General features: G+C 47.5%; 1 protein-coding gene across 5 annotated transcripts in view; it reads left to right on the top strand.

The window, feature by feature from the left end:
* Positions 1 to 25,832, top strand: part of TMCO3 (transmembrane and coiled-coil domains 3) — a 54,856-nt gene extending 29,024 nt beyond the window's left edge. For all 5 annotated transcript variants that reach the window (XM_023217698.2, XM_023217700.2, XM_023217699.2 and 2 more), the window contains 6 exons: positions 448 to 565; positions 12,886 to 13,081; positions 18,037 to 18,187; positions 23,336 to 23,415; positions 24,295 to 24,444; positions 25,328 to 25,832. In XM_023217698.2, coding sequence (XP_023073466.1) covers positions 448 to 565; positions 12,886 to 13,081; positions 18,037 to 18,187; positions 23,336 to 23,415; positions 24,295 to 24,444; positions 25,328 to 25,441 — 809 coding nt within the window. In that variant the 3' untranslated portion in view covers positions 25,442 to 25,832. The remainder of the gene's footprint in view (positions 1 to 447; positions 566 to 12,885; positions 13,082 to 18,036; positions 18,188 to 23,335; positions 23,416 to 24,294; positions 24,445 to 25,327) is intronic.
* Positions 25,833 to 26,786: the final 954 nt, after the last annotated feature.

Below are 26,786 nucleotides of genomic sequence, written 5' to 3'. Positions count from 1 at the left end.
AGATTTTAAAGTCTATTCTTAAAAATGTAAAATGCCAGTCGGGCGCGGTGGCTCACGCCTGTAATCCCAGCATTTTGGGAGTCCGAGGCAGGTGGATCACGAGGTCAGGAGTTTGAGACCAGCCTGACCAACATGGTGAATCCCCGTCTCTACTAAAAATATAAAAATTAGTCAGGCATGGTGGTGAGCGCCTGTAGTCCCAGCTACTCAGGAGGCTGAGGCAGGAGAATCACTTGAACCCAGGAGGTGGAGGTTACAGTGAGCTGAGATTGCGCCACTGCACTCCAGCCTGGGTGACAGAGCAAGACTCCGTCTCAAAAAAAAAAAAGAAAAAGTAAAGTGCCAAAATAATTTGGGTTATTTTGGAAGTGTGTACAATGGCGCCATTTTGACTTCGGATACTTTTGAGTTGCTGTAGACCTGTCTTCAATGCCTTTCCCCACACAGGCGACATTGACTACAGCACCGTGCTCCTCGGCATGCTGGTGACGCAGGACGTGCAGCTCGGGCTCTTCATGGCCGTCATGCCGACTCTCATACAGGCGGGCGCCAGTGCATCTTCTAGGTAAATGCTTTGTGTACAGTTTGTTTTTCTAGTTTAAAATCACTTGTGCATAAAAATACTACTTAATGCCTTTTCCAGAGAGACGTTCTGAGCTCAGATGGCTCAGGCTTCTGTGCACAGACCCTGGAGCGACACTGCCTTGCTCACGCCCTGGCTGTCTGTGCTTAGCAGCTCCTCACCACGGGCAGGCGACTCATCCTCACTGTTCCTTAGTCCTGTCTTCCATCAAGTAGGGGTAGCAGTAGTGCCCACCGATGGAATAGTCAGGAGGAATGAATGAGTTCAGATATAAACATGCTTAGAACAATGCCCAGAACATAGTAAGTGATGTGGAGGGAGGGGGGTGTCTGTATGCATGTGTATGTGTGCATAGGGAGGGAGTATCTGTGTGTGTGTGTGTGTGTGTGTGTAGGGTATATCTGTGTGCTTACATGGTATGTGTGTGCGTGTATTCATGTATATCTGCATGTATGTGTGGTGTGCCTGTGTGGTGGGGGGCATGTGTCTGCATGTGTGGGGGGTGTGTGTGTGTGTCCTGTGGTATGTCTGGGGGGGTATCCACGTGTGCGTATATGGGGTATATCTGTGTGTTGGCATGTGTGTTGGCATGTGTCTGTGTGCATGTGTGTCTGCATGCATGTGTGGTGTGTGTGTGTGAGATCTATCATTGTGTGGTTGTCATTGTCACTGTCATCATCATCACCACTTCCCCGGTCCTTCTTTTCATTCTCCTAGTATCGTATTGCCAAACGTAAACTGCACCTGCTTGGGTTCGTATGGAGAGAGACTCCAAATGGGAAGAATTAATTTATCCAGAAAGTTGTAGGTTGTGCCGCATATACAGATATATTCCAAGAATATCAGCCAGAAAATAGGGACAGTTGCCAAGACCTTTTTGAAACTTCTTTTGGAACCAGATTGAAGTGCTAGGACCCGTCTCATGAGCTTTATTTCTTCCTTTCCAACCTGCATGCTTTTGGGTTTCTTCCTGCATTATTGCGCTGGCTGGAATGTCCAATACTTTATTGGAAAAGATTGTGTGAGAGGACATCTCTGCCTTGCTTTTGACCTCAGGGGGAAGCATTCAGTCTCTCACCATTAGTTATGATGTTAGCTGTAGGTTTATTGTAGACACTCTTTGTCAAGCTAAGGAAATCCCCATCTATTCCTAGTTTGCTGAGAGTTTCTATGATGAATGTGTGGTGGATTCTGCCAGTTGCTTTTTCTAAACCAATTGATAAGATTATGTAATTTTTCTTTTTTTGCCTTTTTTTTTTTTGAGATGGAGTCTCGCTGTGTCGCTCAGGCTGGAGTAGTGTCATGATCTCGGCTCACTGAAACTTCCACCTCCTGGGTTCAAGCAATTCTCCTGCCTTAGCCTCCCGAGCAGCTGGGACTACAGGCGTGCACCACCATGCCCAGCTAATTTTCATATTTTTGGTAGAGACGGGGTTTCACCATATTGGCCAGGCTGGTCTTGAACTCCTGACGTTGTGATCTGCTCGCCTTGGCCTCCCAAAGTGGTGGGATTACAGGCATGAGCCACCACGCCCGGCCTTCTTTTTTAGCTAGGTGACTTGATGGATAACATTGATTTTTGAAAGTTGAACCAGCCTTGCATACCTGGGATAATTCCCAGTTGGTCTAGGTATATAATTATTTTTATACATTGCTGCCTTCAATTTGCTAATTTATTGAGGATTTTGGGGTCTAAGTTCATGAGAGAGATTGGTGTGTAGTTTTCTCTCTCTCTCTTTTTTTTTTTTTTTTATACTCTGGGTTTTGGTAATAAGAGTCATACTAGGTTCACAAAATGTTTTGGGAAGTGTTCCTTTCTTTGTATTTTCTGGAAAACATTGTATAAAATTGATGTCAGTTCTTCCTTAATATTTGGTAGAATTCTGCAGTAAAACCCTTTGGGTCATGAGATTTCCTTTTGGGGAGTTTTCTTACCAGTTTATTTTGCTTAATAGTCCCAGTAGATATTCAGAATATCTACTTCATATTGCTGAGTTGTGGTAGCTTAGCTTTTCGAGGAATTATTCCATTCTGCCTCAGAATAAGGATTTATCTGAAAATAAATTTGTTAGATTTCTGTGTGTAGAGTTTTTGTGTCGTATTCATTTATCATTGTTTTCATGTCCACAGAGTCCGTAGTGATAGCCCCTGTTTCATTGCTTATGTTGATAACTTGCATCTTCTTTGTCTAGGGATTTGGCAATTGTATTAATCTTTCCAAAGAATTGGTTCCTTGTTTTACTGATTTTCTTTATTTCGTTGTTTTCAGTTTCATTAGTTTTACCCTCACCTTCCTTCCTTCTCGCTTTGGGTTTATTTTACTCTTTTTCTAGGTTCTTATGGTATTAACTTAGATTATTGATTTTAAACTGCTCATCTTTTCTACTGTAAGCATTTAGTGCTATAAATTTCCCTCTCAGCACTGTTTTAGCTGCATCACATATTTTCATATGTTGTATTTTTATTTTCATTTTGTTCAATGAGTTTTAAAATTTTCCTTTGATACTTCTTTGACTCAGGGATTGTTTAGAAGTGATGCTTAATTTCCAAACATCTGGAGATTTTCCTGATGTCTTTCTGTTACTGATTTGTAGTTTGATTCCACTGTGGCCTGAGAACATTTTGTGTGATTTCAGTTCTTTTACATTTGTTGAGGTTTGTTTTACGGCCAGTGACAACTGTCTGTGGTAAATGCTCCAAAGTCACCTGGGAGGAAAAAAAAGCATATTCTGTTACTGTTGAGTGGAGTTTTGTAAATATATGTCAGTTAATTGCACTATTCCGTGTTCTTGCTGTAGCTGTATCAGCTGTCGAGGGAGATGGTGTTGAAGTCCCCCGTTATCGTTGGGTATTTGTCTGTTTCTCCTTTGAGTTCTGTCAGCTTTTGCTCTATGTATTTTGGGGCTCTTTTGTTTGGTACATACACATTTAGGATCATTTTGTCTTCCTGGTGAATTGATCTTGTTATCATTATGTAATATTTCTTTTTTTGTTGTTTTTCGAGACATAGTCTCACTCTGTTGCCCAGGCTGGAATGCAGTGGTGTGACCCTGGCTCTGCGCCTCCTGGGTTCTAGTGATTCTCATGCCTCAGCCTCCTGAGTAGCTGGGATTACAGGCATGTGCCACCACACCTGACTAATTTTTGTATTTTTTAGTAGAGACAAGGTTTCGCCATGTTGGCCAGGCTAGTCTCGAACTCCTGGCCTCAAGTGATCTTCCTGCCTCGGCCTCCCAAAGTGCTGGGATTACAGGTGTGAGCCATTGTGCCTGGCCATATTTCTTTTGTTGCTAGTAATTTTCCTTGCCTTGTAATTCACTTTATCTGATATTAATGTAATATTAATTTTTTTTTTTTTGGTCAATGTCTGCAGTGGTGTGTCATTTTCATACTTTTCCCTTCAACCTACTTATGCCCTTGTACTGAAGGGAGTTTCTTGTAGAGAACATATTGTTAGATGATTTTTTTAGTCCACTCAGCCAGTCTCTGTATTTTAATGGGTATGTTTAGACCATTTATAGATCAGGTAAATATTGATATGTTGCAACTGAAGTCTGCATTTTATTTGTTTTTTGTCTCTTGTTACTCTTGTTCATTTACATCTCTGTGGGTTGCCTGCATGTTTTCGGGGATTCCATTTAGACTCATTTATAATGTTTCGAGTGTGTTGCTCTGTGTGGTTTTCTTGGTTGCTCTGGGTATTACAGTGGACACATGTAACTTATCGCCATTTGCTGGAATCCACATTTTACCACTTCATGTGAAATGTAGAAGCCTTATTTCCACTTAGCTCCCTCCCCCGCCCACATATTAAATAGTCATGCACTACATAATGAAGTTTTGGTCAGTGACGGGCCACCTGTACAGCAGTGGTCCGGTGGGATTCTATGGACCTGAACGATTCCTGCTGCCTAGTGCCATTGCGGCCATGGTGATGTCGCAGAGCAGTGTAATGCCCCCATGCTTGTGGTGATGCTGGCATGAACAAACCTGCTGCACTGCCAATCGTATAAAAGTCTCATACACCCAATTAGGTATGCAATGGAATACTTGATAACGATAATAAATCACTGTTACTGGTTTATGTATTTTCTATACTCTACTTTTTATCATTAACTTAGAGTGCACTCCTTCTACTTATAAAGAAAAAAGTTAACTGTCAAACAGCCTCAGGCAGGTTCTTCAGGAACTATTCTAGAACAAGCCATTGTCATCATTGGAGACAACAGCTCTGTGCCTGTTATTCCCCTGAAGACCTTGCAGTGGGAAAGATGTGGACGTGGACGACAGCGACACTGATGGTCCTGACCCTGGGTGGGTTTAGGCTCATGTGTGTTTGCGTCTTAGTTTTTAACAAAAATGTTTAAAAAGTTAAAAAAAATTACAATAGAAAAAAACTTATAGAGTAAGATAAAAAGAAAAAGTATTTTTTGTATAATCGTACAGTGTTTCCATGTTGTGTCATTACAAGGGTCAAAAAGTTTTTAAAAGCCTTAAAATTTATAAAGTTAAAAAGTTACAGTAAGTTAAGGTTAATGCTGAAAAAAGAAAAATATTTTTAATAAACTCAATGTCGTTGGCCAGGTGTGGTGGCTCACACCTGTGATCCTAGCCTTTGGGAGGCCAAGGCAGGAGGATTGCTTGAGCTTAGGAGTTCAAGACCAGCCTGGGCAACATAGAAAGACCTCGTTTCTACCAAAAAAAAAAAAAAAAAAATAGCCAGGTGTGGTGGCGCACACCGGTAGTTCCAGCTGCTCTGGAGGCTAAGGCTGTAGGATTGCTTGAGCCTGGGAGATGAAGTCTGCAGTGAGCTGTGGTCATACCGCTGCGCACCAGCCTGGACAGCAGAGTGAGACACTGTCTCAGATTAGTGTATCCGGAGTGGACAGTGTCTGTGGCATCTGCAGTGGTGCACAGGGTCGAGGCTTTCACGTTCACTCACCCTCACTCCCTGACTCAGAGCAACTTCTGGTCCTGCAAGCGACCTATATGGGTGTACCATTTTTATCTTTTAGGCTATACTTTTAGTGTATATTTTCTGTGTTTAGATATGCAAATACTTCTCATTGTGTTACAGTGTGTGGCCCAGGAGCAGGAGGCTGTGCCAGGTGGCCTGGGTGGATCTGGGTTTGTGTAAGTGCACTCTAGGATGTTTGCACAACCATGAAATTGCCTCATGATGCTTCTCAGAATGTATCCCCGTTGTGAAGTGACACATGACTGTATAATTGTTGTCTTTTCTCTACTTTTATTGAATACCACATCAGATGGTGGTGTAATTTTTGCTGCAGGCATCAAATACGATTTTGAAAACTCAGGAGGAAAAGGATAATCTATTCTTCTCACACCTATTTTTGATGTTGTTTTCCTTCCGATGTTCCAAGCTATCTTCTGTAATCATTTCCTCTCTGTGTGGAGAACTTTCTTCGGTCATTCTTTCATAGTTAATCTGCTGGCCACACATTCTCTAAGTTTTTCTTTGTCTGGGAATGGCCTTTGTCCCCGCGTCACTCCGAGGGCATCTCGCGGGATGTGGATTTCCAGGTGGTGTCTCCCCTCATCCCGTGCCTGGGAAGTGCGTGTCCCTGCTCCTGGCTTCTGTGTTCCAGCTGTGAAACCTGCTGCCATTTAGGCTTGTGCTCCTCTCGAAGGAATGAGGGGTTTCTCTCTGGCAGCTTTCAAGGTTTTTTCTCTGTCTTTAGTTTTCAGAAATTGTACTACTGTGCATCCCAGAGCCGACTTCTCTGGGTTTGTTCTGTTTGGATTCACTCGGCTTCTCGTATCTGTGGGTTTGTCTCTTGGCTAACAAGAAGTTTTCAGCCATTATTTCCTCACACCCTTTTTCAGTCCACTTGCTGTCTCCTTCTGCAATTGCAGAAACTTAGAAATCTGCTCTTTTGTTAGGGGCCTGTGGGTCCCTGAGGCCTTGCCCATCCTTGGTCCGTTTCTCTCTGTTCAGGCAGATGAATTCTGTCTGTCTTCGGCGTCACCGATTCTGCCCTCTCTCATCTCCACTCTGCCACTTAGCCCATCCCCAGAGATTTTTATTATGACTGTATTGTTTTAGTTGTATAATTTCCACTTGCTTCTTTTATGTAGCCTTTATTTCTTTGCTAAGGTTTTCTATTTTTTATTTGTTTACAGAGAGTGTTTGTGGCTTTTTGAAGCATTTTAATCATGGCTGCTTTAGCACCCTCATCAGATAACTCCAGCGTCCATTTGTCTTGATGTGAAGACTGGTGCTTGTCTTTTCTCCTTCAAGTTGTGATTTTCCCGATTCTTAATATGATGAGCGACTTTTCGTTGTATCCTGGATGGTTCGTGTGTTTATTAGGAGGCTTTAAACCAGCGGCTCCCCTGTGGAGGGTGGTGTGAGGCCTGGCCAGGGGGTTCTGCTTCCTGCCAGGCCCCGAGCCCCACCCCTGCCCAAATGGCTGAGAAGGGCTTCGTCATGGCAGACGGTGGGGTGGAAAAATTTTTTAGTATTTGCCTTTTGCCAGATCTTACGTTAAGTCTTCCCTGCTGTCAGTAGCTCAGCCAGGCAGGCAGGAAAGTAGAAGGAATGAACAGCTTTTTACCTGTGTTTTCCAGAGGTTCAGCCCAGGCTAGAGCCCCAGCTTGGCTGTGCTCTGGCCGTGCAAGCCTTGGCAGCTTTCTGTAAATTGGGGAGGATGTGGGAACAATGCCTGCCTGATGGACCATGGGAAGATTGAAAGAGAAAACCAGGCAGGGCACTCAGTGCAGCTGCTGCTGGAAGCAGTGGTTGAAGTTCACTCGCTAAGAGGGTCCTTATGATTGCCATTTTCCTTTGATCCAGATGTCTTTAAATATCGGAAAAATAGCACTTTTAGTTCCAACCCCCAAATCGGAATCAGTTCTTATTCCTTCTGGCTACAATCTTCAACATAAGTGAAGGATAATTTGGACAACAGAAAGAAGAGTTGTCATGCTGGCGGGAGATGACTTGACTTCTGTTTAAGAGGTCTGAGCATTTTTCATGCACAATTATTCTCAATGGAGGGCAGACTCTCCATACTAAACAGGCAGAGCCCTGGCAGAGACTGCTGGGCACTTATAAAACTCAAATACCATGTTGATCTCACTGCCACTTTCTTTCCAGTTACACACAGGTCTAAAAATCAGAAAACTTTTAAAGCTTTTTATTTTCATTTTTCCAATTCAAAAAATTAATGCAATACAGGTATTGATCCCACTGAAATTGTTCTAATTCATGTTTACAAAGAGTTAATGACTTGGAAAAGTACTCTGTTATACTGTTAAACTTAAGAAACAGAATTAGGCCAGGCGCGGTAGCTCACGCCTGTAATCCCAGCACTTTGGGAGGCCAAGGGGGCGCGGATCATGAGGTCAAGAGATCAAGATCACCCTGACTAACACAGTGAAATCCCATCTCTACTAAAAATACAAAAAATTAGCCGGGCGTGGTGGCACGTGCCTGTATTCCCTGCTACTCAGGAGGCTGAGGCAGGAGAATCACTTGAACCCAGGAGGCAGAGGTTGTAGTGAGCTGAGATCACACCACTGCACTCCAGGCTGGGAGATAGAGCAAGACTCCATCTCAAAAAAAAAAAAAAAAAAACAGAAAAGAAAAGAAACAGCATCAGAATTACAGACCACAGTCCTCATGATGCTAACACAGAGCTCCCGTCTGACCCAGCTGTTCACTTCTCGGTATTTATCCACAAGAAAGAAAAACACACATCCACATAAAGACTGGTCCACGGTAGTGATGGAGGTACAACAGTGTGAATCCACGTGATACCACAGAGTTACACACTCAGAAATGGTTAACTTGGTACATTTTATGGTATGAGAATTTCACCACAATGAAAAACTTGTACATGAATATTCAAGCAGCATTATTCGTATAGTTAAAAAGTATTAAGAACTCAAATGTCAATTAGATAACAGGTGGATATACAAAACATACTATATCCAAGCAAAGGAATATTATTCAGCCATAATATAGAATGAACATTTGTAGGGTCCAGCCCCACAGGGTCAGTGGGGTTTTCTCCCCGTGTGTGGAGATGAGAGATTGTAGAAATAAAGACACAAGACAAAGAGATAAAAGAGAAGACAGCTGGGCCCGGGGGACCACTATCACCGAGACACGGAGACCAGTAGTGGCCCCGAATGCCTGGCTGCGCTGTTATTTATTGGATACAAAGCAAAAGGGGCAGGGTAAAGAGTGTGAGCCATCTCCAAGGATTGACAAGGTCACGTGAGTCACGTGTCCATTGGACAAGGGGCCCTTCCCTGTTTGGCCGCCGAGGCGGAGAGACAGAGAGAGAGGACACAGCCTACGCCATTATTTCTTCATATCAGAGGTTTTTAGTACTTTCACTAATTTTGCTACTGCTATCTAGAAGGCAGAGCCAGGTGTTCAGGATGGAGCATGAAGGCGGACCAGGAGCGTGACCGCTGAGGCACAGCATCTCAGGGAGACGGTTAGGCCTCAGAGAAATGCGGGCGGGCCTGACACCCACGAGAGGTGGAGGAGCAGAGTCTTCTCTGAGCTCCTCCAGGGAAAGGGAGAGTCCCTTTCCCGGTCTGCTGAGTAGAGGGTGTTTTTGACACTGAGGCTACCTCTAGACCACGGTCCACTTGGCAATGGGCGTCTTCCCAGACGCTGGCATTACTGCTAGACCAGGGAGCCCTCTGGTGGCCCTGCCCGGGCATCACAGAAGGCTCACACTCCTGTCTTCTGGTCACTTCTCACTGTGTCCCTTCAGCTCCTATCTCTGTATGGCCTGGTTTTTCCTAGGTTATGATTGTAGAATGAGGATTATTATAATATTGGAATAAAGAGTAATTGCTACAAACTAATGATTAATGATATTCATATATAATTGTATCTATGATCTATATCTAGTAGAACTATTCTTATTTTATATGTTTTATTGCACTGGAACAGCTCGTGCCCTCCGTCTCTCGCCTCAGCACCAGGGTGGCTTGCCGTCCAGAAACATCGATTCATCCTGTAGCACAGGTGAACCTTGAAAACACGATGCTTGTGAAAGAACTGGACAAAAAGGCCACACTCTTGTGATTTCCATTCATACTAACGTCCAAACTAGGGCATTCAGTACAGAGAGAATGAATTACTGGTTGCCAGAGGCTGGGGAGGTGGGGGGAGACGGGAGCGAGTGCTAATGGGTACAGCATTTCTTTTTGGGGTGATGAAAGTATTCTAACGTGGACTGTGGTAATAGTTGTGTAACTTTGTGAATATGCTGGAAACCATTGAATTGAATACTTTTAAATGGGTAAGTTGTATGGTAAGTGAATTATATATAATAACTGTTAAAAATATATATGATATTGGCTGGGCGCAGTGTCTCACGCCTGTAATCCCAGCACTTTGGGAGGCTGAGACAGGTGGATCATGAGGTCAGGAGATTGAGACCGTCCTGGCTAACATGGTGAAACTCTGTCTCTACTAAAAACACAAAAAAATTAGCCTTGCGTGGTGGCAGGCACCTGTAGTCCCAGCTACTCGGGAGGCTGAGGCAGGAGAATGGCGTGAACCCGGGAGGTGGAGCTTGCAGTGAGCTGAGATTGGGCCTCTGCACTCCAGAGCCTGGGTGACAGAGCGAGACTCCGTCTCAAAAAAAATATATATATATATTTTATATTATTTTAATTAGACATAGAAGAACATGAATAGACTAGAAATATATATATTATATATATAAAACAAGATGTTAATGATTTTCTACTAGTAGACTAGTAGATTTGTAGTAAGTTTTTTCTACTATATATACTTTTCTGTAATTTGGGAAAACCTCCCTTTGAATTTTAATAACCAGGGAAAATTTATATTTAAAATATCAAAGAAAGAAAATTAGTTGCAACGTAATAAACTCTGCTTTCTTATTAAGCTTTATTCAGAATTAACCTCGATCATTCCTAGAGGAAAGAACTCTTTCCCTCATAATATTTCACAGGTAATTCGACTTGAGTAAAGTAGGAAACACCCACCCTCACACCAAAGAAGGGTGATGGCACTGGCCACCCATCAGACTGGGCACCATTAGAAGCTGGGTGGTGCCCAGGTTGGGAAGCGGGGAGCCTTGGGTGTCATTGTTGGGATGGGAATTGGAGCAACCTCCTGGCAGCCCACCAGACAGCACCTCTCACAGTGGGAGGTGCCTGGCTCCCTTAGTGAGCACCCACTGCCACCATCAATAGACCCACAGGCCCCTTGGCCACCGCAGTGCACAAGAACCAGGATGGCCGTGGAGTCTGTGTGAGAACCGGGACAGCCCTTGCATCTGGCTGAGCAAATTCTGGTGCACCCCGTGAGGGAGCCCTTCCTCACCTGTCAGCGGATCAGACGTGCTGATGGGAAGCTTGTCCAAACACGCTGAGACGAGGCAGCCAGAACAGTCATGGACACGGTGCGCCCCATACGTGCAGATCAAGAGCAGCACACACGTGTGGACCTGCAGGTGGCATGGCGGCGAGCCGGAATCCTGAGAAACTTGTGACGGTGATCGTCTTTCAAAGAGGTCAGAGTTGAGTGCACTGTGGCTTCTGATTGGCATCTTTCTGAGTCCTCATCACTGTGCATTTCATGGACACTGTGGGAGTCTTCGGGAAATTCGACCTAAATCCAAACCCTGGGGACGGTGGCTGTGGAGAGCTTGTGTAGCTGTTAGGGGCTTGGCCCTGGGGCCAGATACTGGGGTCGTCCCCAGCTCTGCTCTGGGCATGTGGCCTGGAGCAGATCACCTGGTCTCTGCCCCTGTTCTCATCTGGGACGTAGCAGTGGGGGTCAGACAGTTCTCAGCGGGCTGCCGTAACAGGTGGCACACAGTGCTCTAGGGGCCCAGGATGCAAGGGTGAGCTCAGCAGAGGACGTTCCCCATGTGGGGAGCTGCTCTTGTGTTTCGGAGGGAGAATGAATGAATGATGAACAAATGAGTAGTAGACAAGATGTCCGCAGCAGGGAACTGCCCTGCAAATGATTCAGACGGGGCAGTGAGCTGGTGAGCAGCAGTGAGCTCCAGACTGGCACAGGCTCTGCCTTGGAGACGGGGCTGGAATTTGAGCAACACAGCTGAGCCTGTGGAGAGAAGAGTCTAGGGTAGGGACCTCCCAGGCACCGGGCTCTGTGGCTTGTGTGGGTGGGCTGCTTGGTGGCCTGGGGCGGTGGAAGGGCATGGCAGGGCAGAGAAGCCTGGGTTCCATCCCAGCATCCGGGAGCTGATGGAGGATCCTGATGAGCTGTCTGGGCCTCTGTGTGAAAGCAGATGGGTCAGGAGGAGGCCACTGGAGCTGCAGGGGAAGGGGTGGCGGTCCAGACAGGGACCACGGTGCTGGGCCCAGGGCCAGATGTGGGTCCAGCAGTGTGGCGAAGCTGTCAGGAGTGCAGCAGGCCTGGCCTTCTTGGCTGTGAGTCTGTCTCCGTTCCTGCCAGGGCTGCAGAAAGGGGCCTCCTTCTGAGTCGCAGACATGGGCCCTGCAGCGGGCTCTGAAGGACGCTGCCTCACATTTGCTTCTGTGGCTGCTGTTGATCCCTTCGTTCCATCCCTCTGCTTCAAGCCCAGCTCTGCTCTGATTCCCCCAAGGAATCGTGGCAGTTTGAGATTTGCGTTTTCGGCATTTCTGCTTTAAGCCAGGCTGCAGAGGTTGACACCCTTGAGAATTATAGGTTTCTTCCACCGAGGAAACTTTCACCAGAATTGTGGCCTGAGTGGTGGAAGGCTACGGTTAAATACAGGTATATGTGTAAAGACCTCAGTGGAAGTCCGTTGGCTGAGATGGTGATCTATTCTGACATCCGGGTAGTATATTATAAACAGAACATAGCAAAGAATTACTTTCTACAGACACAGACTTCAGTGGCTGTATCAGGAGTGCCTTGATCATGGTTGCTAGAGTTCGTCCATCAGGAGACTGCGGTGGGGCACGGAGAGCAACCACTACCTGACAGAGACTTTCACGTGCGGCTGAGGCCTGACGAGGAATTTACCATCAGGCATCAGCTGAGATAGGAACGCCGTCTGTCGAGAATTCTCACATCCTAGAATACGTATTCACCCCAAAGTATTGACTGCAAACCAATCCAGCTTCTACCTTTGGCTCAACATAACTTAATCTCTGAGATGAGTATGATTCATAGGGTATTTTTGTATTTGAAAATAAAGATGTGTGTGATTCAGGTAATTTATTTTGTAGCATGTTAAAGAAAAAAGTGAAAGGTTATTTCATTGAGTTTTAGAGAGCTATATTTTGGAAGTGAAATCACATGTCGCTTCTTTTTTCTTTCCTAGCATTGTCATGGAAGTTCTGCGAATCCTGGTTTTGATTGGTCAGATTCTTTTTTCGCTAGCGGCGGTTTTTCTTTTATGTCTTGTTATAAAGAAGTATCTCATTGGACCCTATTATCGGAAGCTGCACGTGGAAAGCAAGGGGAACAAAGAAATCCTGATCTTGGGAGTATCTGCCTTTATCTTCTTAATGTTAACGGTAATTCTCAAACTATGTGTTATTTATGTAATCTGATATTAATCTCTCTCACTGAAATCTTGTGATCCATTCTTTACCTTTTCATTCTAATAATGGTTAAAATATTTGAAACATTTACTAGTATTTTTTATTTTATACACACTTTCTTATACTACCCATCAATACGTAATACAATGAGCTAAACCCGTTTAACTGGCTTGACTCATACTCTTAAGCACTTTGCTAAAATACTGTTTGTGAGTATTACATTAAAACAAATCTGTGGGCCGGGTGTAGTGACTCACACCTGTAATCCTAGCATTTGGGGAAGCCGAGGCAGGAGAATCGCTTGAGCTCAGAAGTTGAACAGCCAGGACAACATAGTGAGAACCCCTCCTCTACAAAAAATAGAAAAATTAGCCGGGCATGGTTGCACTCACTTACAGTACCAGCTGCTGGAGAGACTGAGCTAGGAGGATGGCTTGAGCCCAGGAGGTCAAGGCTGCAGGGAGCTGTGATTGCACCACTGCCCTCCAGCCTGGGTGACAGAGCAAGACCCCGTATCAAAACAAAAAAACTGTGATATAAAAAGCGCCATAAACACTAATATCAAACCATGCTACTCGGTCTTAAATTTTCAAATAGCTTTACACCTGAAATACAAAATTAAGTTTGGAAAAGCAGTTTTTAACTGTGTGTTGCTCACATGCTAATTAACTCTATGACTTATGCCATGTGAAAGGTTAAATAAATGAAGTTCATTTTGGAAAGTGGGCTTTTCCTTACTGAGATGACAGTCTTTACATGAGAGTGGCAGGAAATGCTCCTGGACCCCCATAGAGAGCCTCAGTAGTCCTGACAGCGCGTCTGGGTACTGTCACCGTTCAGCCCAGCAGGTGCACTTCCTGCTGTTTATCCCACAGAAACAAAGCCGTGTTCACACAGTAGTAGCCTGTACACAGCCTGTACTCAGTGGGTAAATAAATGTTCAACAAACTGAGCTATGTCCACACCACAGAACGCCACTCAGCAGTAAAACCACCAGCACACACCTCCTGAGAACTGTGCAGAGTGGGCAGGCAGCCCCCAAAGGCTGTATACTGTGTGGTTCTTTTTATGTCACATTTATGAGGTGAGAATATTACGAAATTGAGGAAGGGCTCGTGGTTCCCAGGAATTGAGGAAGGGTGGTCTGGGGAGGGGCTGGGGATGGCATTCGCTGTCTTCACTGTATCCGTATCAGCACCTGAGTGGGGTCTTGTGCTGTAATTTGGCAAGATATTACCGTTGGGGAAACTAAAGGGTAATGAGGACTTTGTATTATTTCTTAAAACTGCAGGTTAGTATATAATTATCTCAAAATAAAAAGTTTCCGGCCGGGCACAGTGGCTCACACCTATAATCTCAGCACTTTGGGAGGCTGAGGCAGGCAGATCACAAGGTCAGGAGTTTTAAGACCAGCCTGGCCAACATGGTGAAACCCCGTCTCTACTAAAAATACAAAAATTAGCTGGGCGTGGTGGCGTGCGCCTGTAATCCCAGCTACTCAGGAGGCTGAGGCAGGAGAATTGCTTGAACCCAGGAGGCAGAGGTTGCAGTGAACTGAGATCGCACCACTGCACTCCAGCCTGGGCAACAGAGCAACAAGACTCCATCTCAGGGAAAAAAAAAAAAAGTTTCCACTGGGCGCAGTAGCTCACGCCTGTAATCTCAGCACTTTGGGGGGCCAAAGTGGGTAGATCTTCTGAGGTCAGGAGTTCGAGATCAGCTTGGCCAAACATGGTGAAACCCCGTCTGTACTAAGAATACAAAAATTACCTGGGCGTGGTGGCACACACCTGCAGTCCCAGATACTTGGGAGGCTGAGGCAAGAGAATCACTTGAACCCGGGAGGCAGAGGCAGAGGTGATAGAGCAAGACTCTGTCTCAAACAAAAAAGTTTCCATTTAAAAAAAGTAAATTAACAAAAATTGTTTCTTATTTATAATTTAATTGCCTGCTACTATTTTGTAAACTTGGGAGAAAATTATGATTTGCTTCTGGTTGTAGTGATTTTAACTCTACTTCAAGAGTGTGACTTATTTAAGTTTTTACATTGCTTTATCCATTCCAGAGTATTTTTCTCTTTGAAAATAACTCCCAGTGAAATTGTCTTATCTGGACAACTTCGGTGTTGCCCTCCCAGTGGCTTCTTCCATTATAGTGACTCTCTCCCCAGCTCTCGGGTTTTCTCGCTCACTGGGCAGCACTCACCTTGCACCTGCTGCCAGTCGCTTGGGGTGCTGGGCCTTCTGCGCATCTGCAGCAGATGCCACAATGAATTCTTTCCACTGTTCAGTCTTAGGATTCGTTTCCATTTAGAGCTGACACGAATAGAGCCGCTGTCCATTCTCGTGTTTTTGGAAGGTGCTTACTGCTGATGAGCCTCATACGGTACCTGTGGAGGTGGGTTGCAGGGATCACAGTAAACAGGAGCTCAGCCTTAGTCACAACGTGGGTTTCCCCACAGTCGCCATGCCAATGCCAGCCTGTCTTGCCACGTGCCCTGAGCATGCCATGCCCCACAGCCTCCCTGCACTTGCTCCAGGTGTGGAGCTTCTCAGGGCTCTGACCGGGGCTCCAGCGTCCACTTCCCAATGACCAGCCCCTCAAGCCCTTTCAGAAGCTCAGTGACATCTGGGTGTTGTCCTGGTGGCGTTCCTATTAAAGCCTCCAGGACGTTCTTCTGTAGGGTGAGGATTTTCTTCTCATTTGTAGGAATTTTTTTTTATATGTTGGCAGATTTTTTTGTCCTTTTTAAAAATTTATTTACTGAGATGAAATTCACGTAAAATTTGCCATTTTAATCATTTGAAAGTTGGTATTCAAAATGCTTTGCCACCATCACCACTATCCAATTATATCCACCTCCCCAAAGGAGTCCCCATAGCTCTCAGTTCTCCACCCACCTCCTTGTGGCCACGGAGCCACTTCCCGGCCCTGAGGGCCACTGCTTCCGGCCATGTCACATGGGGGCCTCCGTGCCTGGCTTCCATTTAGCGTCACGCCCTCCAGGCCTGGCTGCGTCACTGTGCGCACCAGCACTTCACCCCTTCTTATGGCTGAAAAACATTCCATGCCAGCATGTCAGATATGTGTTTGCAAATGTCTCGCAGTTTGTGACTTGCCTTTTCACTTTCTTAATGGTGTCTTTTGATGAACAGAAGTCCTTAATTTCAGCGTCATCCAGTTATGAATTGTTTTCTTCGTGGCTGTCTTCTGTGTCTTTGTGAAAGATCCACCTGCCCCTGGGTTGTGAAGATGTGCTTTACTATTGTCGGTGAGCGTTCTGTTGTGCTTTTCTCATTAGCTCTACAGTCCACCCAGAGGTGAGCTTCCGTTGTGTTGGAAGTGAGGGAGTGGATGAGGATTCCTTCATTCGCGTGCGTTTCTGAATGCCATGCGTTGAAAAGACCTCTTGCTCCCCTTCTATAGCGTCACTCTGTCGAAAACCAAGTAGCCGTGTTTGTGCGTGCGTGTGCATGTGTGTTCTTTGTGCATGACGTGTACCTGTGTGCATGCATGTATGTGCTTTGTGGTGTGTACATGTATGCTTTGTGGTGTGTGTACGTGGTCTGCGTGTGTGTGCTTTGTGGCATGTGTACGCGTGTGGTATGCTTTATGTGATTGTGTATGTGTGCATGCATGCATGTGCTTTATGTGTGGAATGTGTACATGTGTACGCGTTTGTGTGTGCATGCGTGTACTTTGGTGTGGCATGTGTACGTGCATGAGTGTGTACTTTATGTGGCATGTGTGTGTACGCGTGTGTGGCATGTGTGCGTGCATACATGTGTGCTTTGTGTGGTGTGCGGGTGGTGTATATGCATGTGGTATGTGTTCGTGTGTGTCTGCTTTGTATGTGGTGTGTGTGGTGTGTGTACCTGTGGTATGTGTGCGTGTGTGTGTGCACATGCCTCTCTGACTCTGTCCACCTGCCCTCAGCTGCACCGTAGCTTGATCTCTGTGTTGGGCCCAGCTTTGTTCTGTGCTAGGGAAATCTTGGCTCTATTCGTACTCTTTGCAAATTCCACTCGAGTGTTTAGATTCAGCTGGTCAGTTTCACACACACAGAAGTCTCTTGGTGTTCCCGTGCGTCTGTCGGCCAGGTGAGGGAACATCCGCCACTCTGCCGTGCTGAGCCCGTGGTGCTGTTATCTCAGTCTTTCGTCTTTCGTGGGTCTGTGTCTTGCAGTGTCAGGTGCGGGTCTTCTTTTGGGTTGAATCCTCAGGATGTGATGTTTTTCTTGCCGTTAAAAGTCGTAGTTCTTTACAAGTTTCTTTTATTTTCATCTAATGCTGCTATCGTCTACAATTTCACTTTCTCAAGATAAAAATCATCTTTCAGGTTGGCCGGTGTCAGCCGTGCCTCATCCACAAGGCTGCTGGAAGCCTGCGTTTCGCAGACCTGCCATGAGGCTCCTGCGTCGTGGCTGTCCAGCCAGCACTCTGCCGTGGCCGTGAATCTGGGTTATCAGATCAGCCGCCGCAGACACGCCGATGCTTCTCTCTGGCTTCGTGCCCTCCCGGGGCTGTTGCTTGTCACCCTGTCGCTTTCTCTCTGCTTTGAGGCTGGTAGTGGGAATGCGTTTCATAACTACCACCAGGCTATTCTGATTCAAGGTAAAGAAAACGTATCACAAATATTTAAAACAATTGAAAAATACTCTCATTCAAAAATTTCAATGCAATCTGTATGGATATTTGTTTCAAATATTTTTAAATAATTTTTTTTCTCCCAGGAAGGTTAATTCAACTAATAGCAGCCTCTACATGTCAACCTCTGAGACCCAGCAGAGGCCCCAGGACCACACTCCATTTGCGCAGCTTCTGTGTTTTGTTGTGGTGGCTCTGCTGGGTCTTGGGGTGTCCTTGGGATGGGGGTGACCCTGGTGCACTGTGGGGTCTCGTGTAAAGCTCAGTCCTGCCTCTCTTAGGTCACGGAGCTGCTGGACGTCTCCATGGAGCTGGGCTGTTTCCTGGCCGGAGCACTGGTCTCCTCTCAGGGCCCCATGGTCACTGAGGAGATCGCCGCCTCCATTGAACCCATCCGTGACTTCCTGGCCATTGTTTTCTTCGCCTCAATAGGTAATCTTCCTTCTTTACATCATAATTGTGTGGGTTAAACACATGCAGAGTGGTTCTGTGATGTGTTTATGTGCATATATATTTATTTTATATAGCAAAAATGGTTATCTTAAAAATTAAGTGTATTCAGCATATTTCAGTTTGGATTGCTAGTAGCCAGAAACTATTTTCTGCTTTATACAGCACAGAGAAATCTTATTTTATTATACTGTTTCTTCTGTCCCACTTTTCTTTTAGGCTCAGGGTGCCTGTGTAAGTTCGTGACATGTGTAATGAGTGTAGCAGGGCTTTGGTGTGCAGATGGTTTTGTCACCCAGGTAATGAGCATAGGACCCTCGGTAGTTTTTTAATCCTCACCCTCCTCCTCCCAGCCTCCCCCTCGCATAGGCCCCAGTGTCTCTTGCTGCCGTCTTTGTGTCCAGAGGTACTCGGTGTTGAGCTCCCACTTTTAAGTGAGAACATGTGGTATCTGGTGTTCTGTTCTTGGGTTAATTCACACGGAGAACAGCCTCCAGCTGCATCCGTGTTGCTGCAAAGGATGTGATTTCCTTCTGCTATGGTTATGTAACATTCCCTGACGTGTCTGTGCCGCGTTTTCTTCATCTGGTCCACTGTTGATGGACAGTGGGATCCTTGGAATTCACGGTCTGGGCCGATTCCATGTCTTTGCTGTTGTGAGAGACGCGGGGATGAACAGGTGAGTACATGTGTCTTTATGGCAGAAGGATGTATATTCCTTTGGGTGCAGACCCAGCAGTGGACGCAGCATTGCAGACCCAGCAATGTTGAGCATTGTTTCCATATACGTGTCGTATTGGCCGTGTGAATGTCTTTCGAGAAGGTCTGTTCCTGTCCTTCCCCGTTTCCTAATGGGGTTGTTTGCTTTTTGCTTGCAGATTTGTTTGAGTTCCTGCCAGATTATAGATACAAGACCTTTGTCAGATCCATAGTTTGGAATTATTTTCTCCCATTCGTAGGTTGTCTGCCCTGCTGAGCGTTTCTTTGCTGGGCAGAAGCTCCTTAGTTTAGTTGATCTCACTTGTCAGTTTTTGTTTTTGTTGCGATGGCTTTTGCAGTCTTCTTCATGAAACCTTGCCAAGGCCGATGTTCAAAGGTTTTCTTACAGGGATTTTATAGTGTTCGGCTTTACATTTAAGTTGTTATTACACCTTGACTTGATTTTGTATGTGGTGTTAGGAGGGGGTCCGGTTTCCATGTTCTGCGTGTGGCTGGCCAGCGATCCCAGCACTGTTTATTGAATGAGGAGTCCTTTCCTGGTGCTTGTTATCATAGGCTTTATGGAAGAGCCGATGGCTGTGGGTGTGTGGCCTTATTTCTGGGTCCTCTCCCTGTCCTGATGGCCTGTGTGTTTCTCTGCCAGTGCTGTGCTGTTCTGGTTGCTGTAGTCTGTGCTAGAGTTTGGAGTCAGGTGGCCTCTGCTGCCTCCAGCTTTGTTCCTTTTGCTTGGGGTTGCTTTGGCTACTCGGGCTCTTTATTCTGCAAGAGGAAGATTGTTGCCATGCACACGATTGCTGGTCACTGCCGTGCTTTATTACTGCCAAGATGTGTGCTGTCGGTGGGCATCAGAAGCAGCCAGATCACCTTTAGGGGAGAATGCGTGTTCTCATTCCCCCTCATCACGGGCACTGGTGCCCACACAGGGCAAGTCGTGGGAGCTCAGGGTCAGCCATGGAAACTAACATGTCAGTGGCAAATTTGGAGGAAATACTAATTTTGACACAAAAATTTATTTTTTTATTTTTATTTTTATTTTTATTTTTTTTGAGACGGAGTCTCGCTCTGTCGCCCAGGCTGGAGTGCAGTGGCCAGATCTCAGCTCACTGCAAGCTCCGCCCCCGGGTTTACGCCATTCTCCGGCCTCAGCCTCCGGAGTAGCTGGGACTACAGGCGCCCGCCACCTCGCCCGGCTAGTTTTTTTTGTATTTTTTAGTAGAGACGGGGTTTCACCGTGTTAGCCAGGATGGTCTCGATCTCCTGAGCTCGTGATCCGCCCGTCTCGGCCTCCCAAAGTGCTGGGATTACAGGCTTGAGCCACCGCGACTGGCCAACACAAAAAATTTAAATTGAGCATACTGAGATGGGCCCTTTGTTGGGGTCTGTGGAACAGCCTAGAGTAGTGACTTGAAAGGGATGGAATCACAAGGGGTCTGGCATCGGGACACGTCCCTGGCAGCTCTCCACTCGGCACGGGGTCTGAGATGCCCTGTGCTTTACAGGGGCCACAGACTCAGCACAACCTCAACAAAACTGAAAATTCAAAAGCTGATTCTGAATTTTATGTGGAAATTCAAAGGCCATAAATAGCCGAGGCAGTCCTGAAAGCAGCACAGAGTTGGGAGGCTTGGGGCCCTTGTCGCAGGTGAAATAGGACCATTCAGCAGGGGCTCCGTGACCTCCTGACCCCAGTGCAGCCTTATGAGCCACTGTGTCCCGGGAGAGTCTCTCGACTGCAGTTTGATCCCCTTGCTCTGCACCTCCCCCCCCCCCCCCCCCCCCCCTGGTCCCACCCCCCCCCCCCCCCCCCCCCCCCCCCCCCTCCCTCTGTGCGTGACCCCCACCTCCTCCTCCCGCCCCCTGCCCTCCCTCCAAGATCCAGGTGTCTGGCAAGGGCCGTGCCTACTCCACAGATGCTGCCTCCAGGCTGTGTCATCTGTGGCTCAGCCACCATGGCCTGTGCAGAGAGATCAGGTTCTCACGCTTAGGGCCTCATTTTGCCTCGAGTAGCTCCTGCAGACCCTGTCTCCAGATACAGCCACAGTGGGGCTGGAGCCTGAACATAGGAGTTTGCAGGACACTCAGTCCACAGCAGGTTTTCCATCTTGGCCTTTGTGGAAGACGCCTGCCCAGCACCCTAATTCCTAGTCACTTCCAGGTTTACCAACAATGTTAGTCATTTGATGTGCCTTGTTGTGAAATTTTCAGCAAGAATTTCATCCTCTTCTCCTCATGTTCCCCGCATTCAGAAGCAGGCACCACTGGCTCTGGGACAGCGCTGGGAGCTGCCTTGTCGTTGGGTGTCCCTCCCTGGTGGACGCAGGTGTGCACCCCCGCCAGCCTCGCTCACCTTCGTACCATGGCCTGGTGCCTGTGCAGGCAGCATCCTTAGCACAGCCCTGGGCTGGGCACACGCCTCAGATGGCATATTCATTGACTTCGCCTCCAAATCCACATTCACAGATGAGGAAACTGAGGCACACACAGGTTGAAACATCAACCTGGGTCCACAGCTGGTGACTGTGGTGCTTCTGGGCACTGTGGGGCCGGTGGGCTCTGGGAACCCAGGACTTGAGCCCAGAGCCCACACAGTTCTCATTATGCTACACCAAGTATAGGTTTGATATTTGTTTTAAGAATAAATGACCCTACATAGAAAAGCCAGCATAGCTCATTAAAGAAAGTGAAGGGAGGTTTCCTGTCTCTCACTTTCATTGCTGTTTTGGGGACTGACTGGAAAGCATTCAGCTCCGTAATTATTGGCTCACTGCCTCCCACTCCCCCTCCAACACGGGCCAGGAGCTCTGAGCTCAGGCAGGGGTGAGTGAGCCATGTCCCCAGGGCAGCCTTGCCTCAAAGGAGCTTGTAGCCCAGGGTGGGGTGGGGGCAGATACAGGGACACAGCCGCCCAGCTCAGCTGAGAGCACAGGAGCCTCCGGGTCATCCGTGACTGACCGGGGTGAGGGATGCGCCAGGTGCAGAGGTGGAGGCTCGGGGCGTGCTGGGGAGGAAGAGAGGCTCGTGGAAAAGTCCAGAGGTAGGAGGTGGGAAGGAAGCCTGGAGTCTCTGGAACAGGACATTCCGGAGCAGGAAGGAAGCCAGTGGGGCTGGAGATGAAGGCGAGGCTTTCCACAGGGCAGCAGCAGGGAGAAAACACAGCCTGGCACGCCCAAGGTAGGGAGCGCTCGGTGCCTGTGTGGCTGTGATGTGAGGCCCCCTTTGGGGAGGGTGGGAGCATCCCCTGTGGCACACACTGTTGTGAGCTTGTCTGAACCGTGCGGCGTGGACGTGGGGCCGTGATGGCAGTGACTTCCTAGACACCGATGTGGCCACAGGCGGCCTGGACTGGGCATTGCAGCAGGGCAGAGGCACAGACATCCCGGGGGGATGCAGGACTAGGGCCAGGGCTCGGCTGACAGCTGGGGAGAGAGGGAGGTGGACCCCAGGCCATCATGGGGCTGGGGCTGATGAGGGGGACACGGTGGGGCCAGACTTTTGGCCAGGGTAGGAGGGGCCGTGGGGAGCACTGAGAATGGGCATGGAGGGGGCAGCTCTGAGACGCAGACCCAGGAGGAGGGGCCATGGCTAGAAGACTGGGCGGCTGGAGAAGGCAGCCCTCAAGCGCAAGAGAAGCTGGGTCAGGGCAAGAGGAAAAAGGCAAATGTTTACATTTGTGTTTCTGGGTCAGGTAGAGACAGTGGTTTGTGAACGGCAGAAAGGTCATGGGTCTGTTCCATGCACTTAACCCTGGTGTCTGGGTCCCTCCAATGAAGAGGAGGCTCTGGGCTGCCGGGTTCCTCCGAGGGCAGACGTGCATCGCCGGGCAGCCCCAGGGTGTGACTGGAGAGCTGAGCCCAGCCCCAGCACCACCGGCCCCGTCTGCGTCACTCAGCGGGACAGCCCAGTGGGCAGCCACACGGTTTCAGAGAGCCCTGAGAGCAGAGAGAAGAAATATGTAGAGGCAGTGTTTCCCACTGTTTTTCAAAATGTGTGAGCCAAATAAAGCAGGGAAAGGAACACTGACCACAGACGTCCTCTGAGTGTGGCACTCCTGGGCACTGTGGGGCTGCTAGGCTCCGGGATCATCTGCACCTCAGCTGGAATATCAAGGAGCACCAGACCGAGTGCCGCCTCTGTGTGCTTTGCTGTGTTCTCTGCAGTTGAGGCCCATTGCAGGGAGTGGAGCTGGGATCCCACCACATGAGACAGCTCACCCTGGGGCAGCCTTTTCCCCGGTTCACTCAGGAAAGGGATGGCTGTTTAGCATTTGCTGCTGCTTTCACAAGTGCGCTTGGGAGGATTTAGGATTTCAATTCCTGTATTGAAGCAAGTGACACACTGAAGTTGTGAGAAATGGTGTGCACTGGGGGAGGCTGTCCTGTGGTCGTAACATGTCTGTCCTGTTCCCAACAGGGCTCCACGTGTTCCCCACATTTGTGGTGTACGAGCTCACGGTGCTGGTGTTCCTCACCTTGTCAGTGGTGGTCATGAAGGTATGGGCTGGAAGGGTCCGCGCCCCTCGCAGTTTGCAGGCCCAGCACAGCCCTCCCTGTGGCCCTGGTTTCCAGCGGGGCCCACATTAAGCCTGCAGAGCCGGCCCTGTCCCTTGTCTCGAAGGAGGCCCACTGGGCCACTGGACCCCGGGGGAGGCAGATGTAGATTAGGCTGGGTGGTCTGGGTTTGTCCTTGTGATCGATTGATTCAGAATTGAGGGTGTTTAAAAGGGGGAACTACCTTTTGGGACCCTCAGAACGGGCCTTGGCCGCAGTCCGACCTGTCCTCTTCTGACAGATGCAGATGTGCTTTTTAAAGACCTAAGAATGGTGTAGGCACTTTGTCTGTCCTGCAGGACTGCTAGTCATCGAGCTGCCTGTGTCCACATTGAACTGCAGGTGTGGTGACGTAGTCAGCAACCAGTGGCTTTCTGCCTCATAAACAGTGACTTAGATCATTTCCATTTTAAGGAGCCAGAATCTATGATGATCGCTGGGCCACTCCACCAGCTTTTAGCTGCTCAGCCCAGAGACACGCATCTCTCTGTATGAAAAAGAAATTTCCACCTTGAGTACCCCATGCTTAATGCTATTAATCTAGTTTGGTTGGGGCGGGGGTGGGGGGGCACGGACAAGGCTTATTTTCTGCTAATGAACCTAAACCCTTAATGTTGCCTTTTTGTTCTGTGTGGATTATTTAAGATGTTTTGCGTGTGTCTGGTGCCTTCTGGTATTTGGAGTGCTTCTGTGCATTTCCCTGCTTGGTGTGTTATTCGGGGACCATCGCAGCGTCCCTGTGGTTTGTCTGGGTTCTGTTTTGTGTGTTTAACTCCGTGAGGGTCCGGTCTTCAGCAGTGGCATGACAAACCTCTCTCGCAGTTTCTCCTGGCGGTGCTGGTCCTGTCTCTCATTCTGCCGAGGAGCAGCCAATACATCAAGTGGATCGTCTCCGCGGGGCTTGCCCAGGTCAGCGAGTTCTCCTTTGTCCTGGGGAGCCGGGCACGAAGAGCGGGCGTCATCTCTCGGGAGGTGAGTGGCTTCCCCCACAAAGCGCTTCTTGGGCAGCACGGGCTGTACTCTGGGTTTGAGGCAGGTGTGGCGAAGGCAGCTGGCAGCCTGGGGGCAGGGTCTTCCTCCAGGTGGGCACACAGAGACCTGGCTGTTCTCTGCTCATCCAGCATGTGACGTTTTCAGAGGAAAGGTGCAGTTAGTACTGTTTGAACTGTTGCATTAACTTTTTACAACAATTCTAATTGTCAGATATTTCTTCTGAAAGATAACTGACTTTTTAAAGCTGAACTGCCAGTGTGCACATAAGTAGCACCCAAGAAACTGAAATACCAGAGTGCCCTGAGAGCTGGGTGGAGGTTCCTGTGGGCACTGGGACGGCTCTGGACATTCAGATTCACGGGCTTGTCTCCTGCATTTCGTAAGGGTGGGGCAGGTAGAAGTCCGGGTGTTAAGTGCAGTGGAAGTAATTGCTGAAAAATAGAATTGCTTACAGGAAGCTCCACCTGAGGCCTGCCCCAGGACCGCATCCCCAGGGTCGGGGAAGCTGTGGGGCAGGCTCACTTGTACTGTGGCCCGGGGTTGGCCTTCAGGCAAACACAGGCTAAAGCTGTTACCCTGTGGCCCATCAGGACTAACCACGCATCATTGATCTTCAGATCACAGCCCCTCCTGCATCCCAGTGTCCTCAACTTCTGGCTGTACTTCAATGTGCTTTAAAGAGATAGTAGTGAATTTATGATGTGCAGGCATCCCTCCCAGCACTCAGCTTGACCGCGCTCAGCCTCAGGACTCTAGCTTTGCAGGCGTCCCTCCGAGCTCAGTGAGACCAGCCCTGTGCTTTCCTGTTGCAGGTGCGAGTCCTGACAGTGTCTGTGACCCGCTCTGCACTTTGCTGTTGCAGGTGTACCTCCTTATACTGAGTGTGACCACGCTCAGCCTCTTACTCGCCCCGGTGCTGTGGAGAGCTGCAATCATGAGGTGTGTGCCCAGACCAGAGAGACGGTCCAGCCTCTGATGCACGGAGATGATGGGCCTTGGAAGGGAAGCGTCTGTGGGGAGTGTGCGCTTAAATGGCCAGCAGCTGCTGCTTCTGGGAAGCTCGCACCTTGGCAGCAGAACAGCTCTCTAGCAAAGTGTCGGTGCAATCATGTTATCCTGGCTTTTACAGAATATTCTTGTCCTATTTTAGAATTTTCCAGAGTAGTTTATTTGCAGTCAGTTGATTATGTGCAGTAGACCCGGGACGCTGCATTTTACCAATCGCCTTGAATGTGTTGCCTGGATGTGCCTTTTTTTTTCCTGAAATTAATTATTATTAATTTTCTATTGTGAGTTCATCAGTTCATAGTTTTTTTAGTAAAGAAGCAAAATTAAAAGGCATTTAAAATGTGCACTGCTGGGCACGGTGGCTCATGCCTGTAATCCCAGCACTTTGGGAGTCCGAGGCGGGCGAATCACGAGGTCAGGAGATCGAGACCATCCTGGCTAACATGGTGAAACCCCGTCTCTACTAAAAATATAAAAATTAGACAGGCATGGTGGCGGGTGCCTGTAGTCCCAGTACTCTGGAGGCTGAGGCAGGAGAATGGCGTGAACCCGGGAGGCAGAGCTTGTAGTGAGCTGAGATCCGGCCACTGCACTCCAACCTGGGCGACAGAGGAAGACTCCGTCTCAAAAAAAAAAAAAAAAAAAAAAAAAGTACAACTTCAGAATTATAATCTGTTGGTCAAATATTTGTTATTAAAATTTCTGTCATGTGAAGTTGTAATCCTGGCAGTGAGCTTGGAAGCTTACTTTTGATTCTTAAAGCCTATGTTTTCTAAAATGAGGCAAATACGGATGTCTATTTGCCTTTTATTGTAACTATTTTAAATGAAATAATTTCATGTCAATTTCTATTAGTTATTTCACTTAAAATATTTGGTTTTAAATCACAAGAATATGTATTCTTTAATAAAGATAATTTATGATCAGGGTATAATTAATTGAAATTTATTAAAATCTTTGTATTAATTTTTTGTGTTAATCTTTACACAAAATTTCAGCCCATTTTTTTTTACTAAGATGATTTCTATATTAACATGCTATTCTCCAAGACACCAAATTAATGCAGTGTTAATTGATAAGTTATAACTTTTGATATTTAAACATCTATTTTGGTGATTATGTGCCCCATTTTAGAAAACCACACAGGTGAAGATCTGAGCCTCACAAGGACTTTCCTAAGGGGCATCGTGCCCATCTGTTTTGTGCTGCTGTAATAGAATGCCTGAAACTGGGCCATTTATAAAGAAAACAAACTTACTTCTTGAAATTCTGGAGGCTGGGGACAACAAGATGGAGGTGCTGGCAGGTCAGGC

Source organism: Piliocolobus tephrosceles, chromosome X (genome assembly GCF_002776525.5).
Source record: "Piliocolobus tephrosceles isolate RC106 chromosome X, ASM277652v3, whole genome shotgun sequence".
Lineage (NCBI taxonomy): Eukaryota > Metazoa > Chordata > Mammalia > Primates > Cercopithecidae > Piliocolobus > Piliocolobus tephrosceles.
Note: the sequence above shows the minus strand (reverse complement) of the source record. Positions and strands in the feature narration are given on the sequence as shown.